This window comes from Euphorbia lathyris, chromosome 8 (assembly GCF_963576675.1).
Source record: "Euphorbia lathyris chromosome 8, ddEupLath1.1, whole genome shotgun sequence".
NCBI classification, from domain to species: Eukaryota; Viridiplantae; Streptophyta; class Magnoliopsida; order Malpighiales; family Euphorbiaceae; genus Euphorbia; species Euphorbia lathyris.
The window spans coordinates 29,154,479-29,161,887 of NC_088917.1; the positions used below are offsets into that span (position 1 = coordinate 29,154,479).

General features: G+C 35.9%; 1 protein-coding gene across 1 annotated transcript; it reads left to right on the plus strand.

Moving 5' to 3' along the window:
* The first annotated feature begins 272 nt into the window (after positions 1-272).
* On the plus strand, positions 273-2,849 carry LOC136203662 (mechanosensitive ion channel protein 10-like). Its single transcript, XM_065994865.1, has 5 exons — positions 273-1,287; positions 1,365-1,542; positions 1,632-1,925; positions 2,011-2,213; positions 2,291-2,849. The coding sequence occupies exons 1-5, from the start codon at positions 362-364 to the stop codon at positions 2,541-2,543; spliced, it is 1,854 nt and encodes a 617-aa protein (XP_065850937.1). The 5' UTR covers positions 273-361; the 3' UTR covers positions 2,544-2,849.
* The last annotated feature ends 4,560 nt before the right edge of the window (positions 2,850-7,409 follow it).

Below are 7,409 nucleotides of genomic sequence, written 5' to 3' on the forward strand. Positions count from 1 at the left end.
TATTAGAGAGTCGTGTTAGACTATAAATAATTTCTATTTGCATTGTAATTAGTTAAGAAATCATTAAACAATGGATTATTCTCCTTTATGGATTTTTATCCTTTGTTTATTCTCCAAATCTTACTTCATTTTTCAACAAAAAGATGATGGTGGCTTCCGATCCAAGGAATTCGATCACTGCCGCAAAGAAACCCTACCAGAGCTCATCAATCAATATTTAATGTTGAGTCATGATATCTTCCTAATATTTTATACATTTGAGTGGAAAGAAATGTAGCATTTTGGAGGGAAAGGAGCAGTTAGTGCGTTTCCAAATCCCATAAATAATGGTCTTCAAAGCTTCAAAATTACAGGCAGAAACATGGCCGAGCAGACGGAAGATCCTGGGACAGTGAGCATTACTATCCCTGCAGAAGAATCACATGTCTTGAAAATTTCCGCAGATGAAAAAAGCGAGGATAGAAAAGGCAGGAAACTTGGAATTTTCGTTTTCCTCCTCGCTTTTGAATCAGCTGCATTTGCGTGTGCCGTTGTGCTTTTAATTATGAGTTTCACAATGGATAGCTTACACAAACCTGTATTTTGGGATCTAGGTTTATGGAAATTGTGTTTATTAATATTTACAATCATCTGCGGTAGATTGATTTCCCAACTCTTTACGATGCTTATATTATTGCTAATTTGGAGGTTTTGGGTTTATGAAAGAGCTCTTTATTTTGGGTATGGAATAAGGAAAAGTGTTCTGTTGTTTGTATGGTTGAGTCTGGTTGCTCTAGCTTGGGGTTTGATAGTTGAACGGAGCATTTGTAAGACGGATTTCGTCAATGATGTAACGAGAGGTCTTGCCGGTTGTCTACTCGGAGCTTTTTTATGGCTAATGAAAACTTTTTTAGTTAAATTAGTTGGTTCTATCCATGCCACTAAATTGCTAAAAAAAACTAAGGAAGCAATCTATGTTCGGAAGATACTCATTTCTCTCTCAGAGGTGGGTAAAAGTAATCAGAAACAGAAAGGGTCAGAATATCATCCTGTTAATGCCATTGAAGAGTTCCTTGATTTGATTGCAACCAACCTGTTTGATAAAATATTTGACTCAGGCGAACATGATAAACATAGGATTTCTCGCGGGACCATGAGGGAGTTGATGAATGCTATTCGAGGTCAGAAGCTACTTCCTCTCCCCCATGGAGATGAAAAGGACATTGATGGTGATTACAAGAAGCCTGATCAGGCAGCTGTGGAAGCTGCTGCTGATATTTTTGCAAAATTGAACCCTGATTCTAACAGGTTCGTTGTACTTTTCTGCAATTTCATTGATGATTTACTCTAGGATTATTTGTGCTTACAAGTTCTTTGATGAACAGGTGCATTTCCCTTGAAAAGATATTGCAATTTGTGAAAGAAAAGAAAGTTATTGATCAATTAAAAGGATTAGCAGAAAGCAAAACAGAACGCCAAAAGATTAAAACAGACGATAAACCAATTGAGCATATCACTTCAGAAGGTCTGCTGATTGAAGAATCAGTTTTCAGAGATTGGATGGTTAGATTTTCTATCATTTCATCTTTCAGGTCTGCTGTGTTTTCCCCCCAATTTGCAAGTAATATAACATGTTTATATATCTTCAACAGGTTGAAGTTTACATGGACCATGAGGCATTGAATAGTACCTTAAAACACAGCAAAACTGCAATTGATGAACTGAATGTGATAGTTTCTGTGATAGTTCTCATTATTGTAATTGTCATGTGGTTACTTTTCATGGGATTCTTGACAACAAAAGTACTAGTCTTTCTATCCTCACAATTTCTACTGGCAGTTTTCATGTTCGGCAACAGCGTAAAGACTGTTTTCGAAGCTGTCATTTTCGTGTTCTTGGTTCACCCTTTCGATGTTGGAGATCGTTGTGTTATAGATGGAATACAGGCAAGTCCCTTACAATCTTAAACTCCAATTATGATATGAAAATTGAGCTCCATTAATGATGTTTTTTTGATGCATTTAAGTGCAGATGGTTGTGGACGAGATGGACATATTGACAAGCACTTTTCTGAGATATGACAATGAGAAAATATACTATCCAAATGTAGTTCTGGCATCCAAACCTATAAGCAATCTTTACCGGAGTCCGCCGATGAGCGAAACGGTGGAATTTGATATTAGTCTTCATACTCCAAAGCAAACTATGGAGAAGCTAAGGGAGAGTATAAAAACGTAATGCAAAACCCATGTTTTTGATTGATTGTGTTAATATGGTTATAATGAAAATGTTTGAAAACTTCAAAATGCAGATATTTGGTGAAGAATCCAAGGTGGTGGCTTCCGGATCACAGCTTGAGAATGAATGAGATTGAGGATGTGAATAAGATGAAGTTATCACTGTTTGTTAAGCATACAATCAACTTTCATTATACTAGAAAGAGGTTGGAAAGAAGATCAGAGTTGGTGCAAGAGGTCAAGCATCTTTTTGAAGAGCTTAAAATAGAATATCATCTTTTGCCTCAACAAGTTAACTTCATGGGTTCTATTAGGTGTCTCCCTTAGGAAAATTTCTATAATTGGCTAGTAGTGATTCCATTCACTCAGATGATGACACGTAAGTCTAACTACTGATGTGATATTATCTGAGTGGAGAAGTTGCTAGTCATTTTATTACTAGTTCTTTATTTGTTCTCTGTTATCCAAAAAAAAAATTCTTTATTTTTTCTACCACTTTTAAGTTTTGATTTTAGCTCAAACATTTATCCAAGTAATGTCATTGGTCCTCATGTTGCATATAAGCCTGTAATAAATGGACATACATCTAATTATGTGTCCATTTTTCATTGGTTCAAGATTGTACATAAAATTTGTAATTTGTATAGTGTGATCTATCTCTTCATATATAAAATAGAGAATAGTTCAAAATAAAGCTACATAGTTTCACTCTTTGAGAATTGTGGTTTTTGTATTTTATTTTTAAATAAAATGATACACGTGTGATGTGTATTGAATATGTTCCATGGTTGATATGAAATTACTAACTTCGTTGATATGAAATGAATAATTAACGTCTCTATAGCAACTCCTCTTTCTCTCCTTCACTATCGTATAGGAGGGATCAACAATTATTTTGAGCCAAAGTCTGAGAGCTGGTTTCAACTCATGGTTCTGTCTATATAATGAAATAAAAAAAATACAACAATATCAGCGTGTATATATAATGCAAATGTATCAACGTTCAAAAGATGGAACAATCATCAATTAAATATTAAAAATATCCCGCAATGTATAAAAATATATAGCAACTTACAATTTATTGTTCAATACGCATTTGGTTAGAAATTGTAGATCCAAATTATTTTTATTATCCTTCATGTTATTGCTCATACCATAATTCCAATTATTGATATGACTTCATTTGAGTGGAGGGACTAATACTGGTTCAAATCCACACCAGAATTTTTAAGTTTTTTCTTCTATTCCAATTTGTATTTTTCCTCTGATCCTTAATCATGTTAACCTCCCCGTCTTTCCTTGTATACTAACATTGGAGATACAAAGTTGTTTCTGTTGTAAATGTGTGTATCTTATTAGATATGGGTGTAACATATATATAGATATAACAGGGGTATAATGGTCATCCATTACATTATTTATAACACTCCCCCTTGGATGTTCATTATACAAAAATAAGTAAATGCGCTTGGGGATGCTGCCTCATTAAAAACCTTACCAGGAAAACCCAATGGGAAAAAAACCATGGTCAAGGAAAAGAGTGCAGCACGCATTTACTCCCCCTCATGAATACATAGCTAAAAATCTTTACAACGACGCAATCCAATGCGATAAACTAACTTCTTGAAAGTAGCAGTTGGAAGCGCCTTGGTGAATAAATCCGCCAAATTGTCACTTGAACGAATCTGTTGAACTTTCACATTACCATTCTTTTGTAGATCATGGGTGAAGAAGAATTTTGGTAAGATATGCTTCGTTCTATCTCCTTTAATGTATCCTTCCTTCAGTTGTGCAATACATGCAACATTATCTTCATACAGAACTGTTGGAGCTTCTTTTCCGGTAGATAGACCACAATCTTCTCGAATATGTTGAGTTACAGACCGTAACCATACACATTCACGACTAGCTTCATGAATAGCTAAAATTTCTGAATGATTAGAAGAAGTAGCTGCTATGGTTTGCTTCATAGAACGCCAAGAAATTGCAGTATCACCACATGTAAACACATATCCCGTTTGTGATCGAGCAGTATGAGGATCAGACAAATATCCTGCATCAGCAAAACCAATCAAGTCTTCTTTGGACTGGTTAGAAAAGAATAAGCCCATATCTTTCGTACCTTGAAGGTAACGGAATACATGTTTAATCCCATTCCAATGCCTTCGGGTTGGACATGAGCTAAACCTTGCTAACAAATTCACAGAAAATGATATGTCGGGTCTTGTATGACTAGCAAAGTACATCAATGCCCCAATTGCACTTAAGTATGGTACTTCTGGACCAAGAACTTCTTCATTGCTTTCCCGAGGACGGAATGGGTCCTTATCCACATCAAGTGATCTTACAACCATTGGGCTACTCAACGGGTGTGCTTGATCAAAATAGAATCTCTTAAGCACCTTTTCTGTGTATGTTGTTTGATGCAGAAGTATTCCATCTTTCAGATGTTCAATTTGCAATCCCAAGCAAAATTTTGTCTTTCCAAGATCTTTCATCTCAAATTCTTTTTTCAAATATTCCACTGTATGTGAAATCTCTTCAGGAGTTCCGATGATATTTAAATCATCAACATACACTGCAATTATGACAAATCCAGACCCAAATCTCTTAATAAAAATGCACGGGCTGATAGGGTCATTCTTATAGCCTTCTCTTATCAAATATTCACTAAGGCGATTATACCACATACGCCCTGATTGTTTCAATCCATAAAGAGATCTATCTAACTTTATGCAGTAATGTTCTCGAGAACTAGATCTTGCTGCTTCTGGCAGTTTAAATCCTTCCGGGACTTTCATATAAATTTCATTATCCAGTGGACCATATAAGTAGGCTGTGACTACGTCCATTAAACGTAAATCAAGTCCTTCTCTCATTGCCAGACTTATGAGAAACTTAAAAGTAGTTGCATCCACCACAGGAGAATATGTTTCTTCATAATCAATTCCAGGTCTTTGTGAGAATCCTTGTGCAACCAAGCGTGCTTTATATCTCACAATTTCACCATTTTCATTCCTTTTTCTCACAAAGACCCATTTATGTCCCACTGGTTTTACACCTTTAGGTGTACGGACTACAGGTCCAAATACTTCTCTCTTTGCAAGAGATTTCAATTCTGTCTCAATTGCTTCTTTCCATTTTGGCCAATCATTACTTTGTATACACTCCTCAATGGATTTTGGTTCATGATCCTCATTTTTATCCATAACATCAACTGCTACATTGCATGCAAAAATTTCATCGACGTCGATTTTATTTCGATTCCATTTTATTCCAGACATGACATAATTAATAGAGATCTCTTCATTCTCAGGTACCTGAATTTCTTTCTTTGTCATGTTTATAGTCTCTTCAGGAGATCCTTCATTGTTCTTTGGTTCCTCGGAAAGGCCATTGTCAATTTCTGCTCCTTTTCTTTTTTGAGGATTCTTATCTTTGGAACCGATAGGTCTACCACGCTTCATGCGTGTGTGAGACTCATTAGCAGTTGGATGTTGTCCTTCAGGGACTTCAATTATATTTGGAGCAGTTACAGCTGGAATATGTGATTTGGTCACTCTCTTTGGGTCAGAAAATGCGTCTGGCAATTGATTCGCTAAGTTTTGTAAATGAATTATCTTTTGAACTTCTATTTCACATTCTTTAGTACGAGGATCAAAATGAGACAGATATAATTCATTCCAACTAATTTCTTTTTCCAACTGTTTCTTTTCTCCCCCTAATGTTGGAAAAACTGACTCATTAAAATGACAGTCAGCAAATCGAGCCTTAAATAGATTTCCAGTAGCTGGCTCTAGATACTTAATGATTGATGGGGATTCAAAACCAACATATATTGCCATCCTCCTTTGAGGACCCATCTTAGTGCGTTGTGGTGGAGCAATTGGAACATATACCGCACATCCAAAAACTTTCAAATGAGAAATATTTGGTTCCTGACCAAGAACCAATTGTGATGGGGAGAATTGTTGATTACTCGTTGGCCTGATGCGAATTAATGCTGCTGCATGTAATATAGCATGTCCCCAACCTGATATTGGAAGTTTGGACTTCATAAGTAATGGTCTAGCAATCAACTGCAAACGTTTAATTAACGATTCAGCTAGACTATTTTGTGTATGAACATGAGCTACAGGATGTTCAACATTTATCCCAATGGACATACAATAATCATTAAAAGCTTGTGAAGTGAATTCACCAGCATTATCGAGGCGAATTGCCTTCAAAGGAAAATCTGGAAAATGTGCTCTTAATCTAATTAATTGAGCAAGTAATCTCGCAAACGCCAGGTTGCGAGTTGATAATAGGGAGACATGTGACCATCTAGTCGAGGCATCGATTAAAACCATAAAATATCTAAATGATCCACACGGTGGGTGAATTGGCCCACAAATATCTCCTTGTAAGCGTTCTAGAAAATTGATTGATTCATGTTAACTTTGGCTGGTGAAGGCCTAATTATTAATTTTCCTTGTGAGCAAGCAGCGCATGTAAAATCATTAGGAAGAATCTGCTGGTTCTTCAATGAATGTCCACATGAATTTTGATTATTTTTCGCATCATTATTGAACCCGGATGGCCTAATCGGTCATTCCAAACAGTAACATTATCACTAAACTTCTGGTTTACTATAACATATGATTCAATTGTACTAATATTAGTGTAGTACAATCCAGTGGAGAATGCAGGTAATTTCTCAATAACATGTTTAGTGCCTTGGGCAATACTCGTGATTTGAAGGTATTCTACATTTCCTTCACTTATTGTCTCAATATGATATCCATTCTGACGTATATCTTTAAAACTCAATAAATTTCTTTGAGACTTGGGAGAGTATAATGCATCCATAATGTCAAATTTCGTTCCCATAGATAATAATATATTTGCTCTTCCGGAGCCTTCAATAATCTTTGAACTACCCGATATAGTATTAACACAAGTTTCTTTCATTGTCAAATGAGAGAAATATTTCCTACTTCTCAGTATGGTATGAGTAGATGCACTGTCTGCTAGACATAATTCTTCACTATCCATGTTCTGAACCGATAGTGCAACAAATTGAATAAAAACGATAGTGGCTAGGATCGTCTACGATTGATGGGAGGCATGCTCAGACGGCTAGGGTTTCGTGCTGATAACGTGTTGTAAATGTGTGTATCTTATTAGATATGGGTGTAACATATATATAGA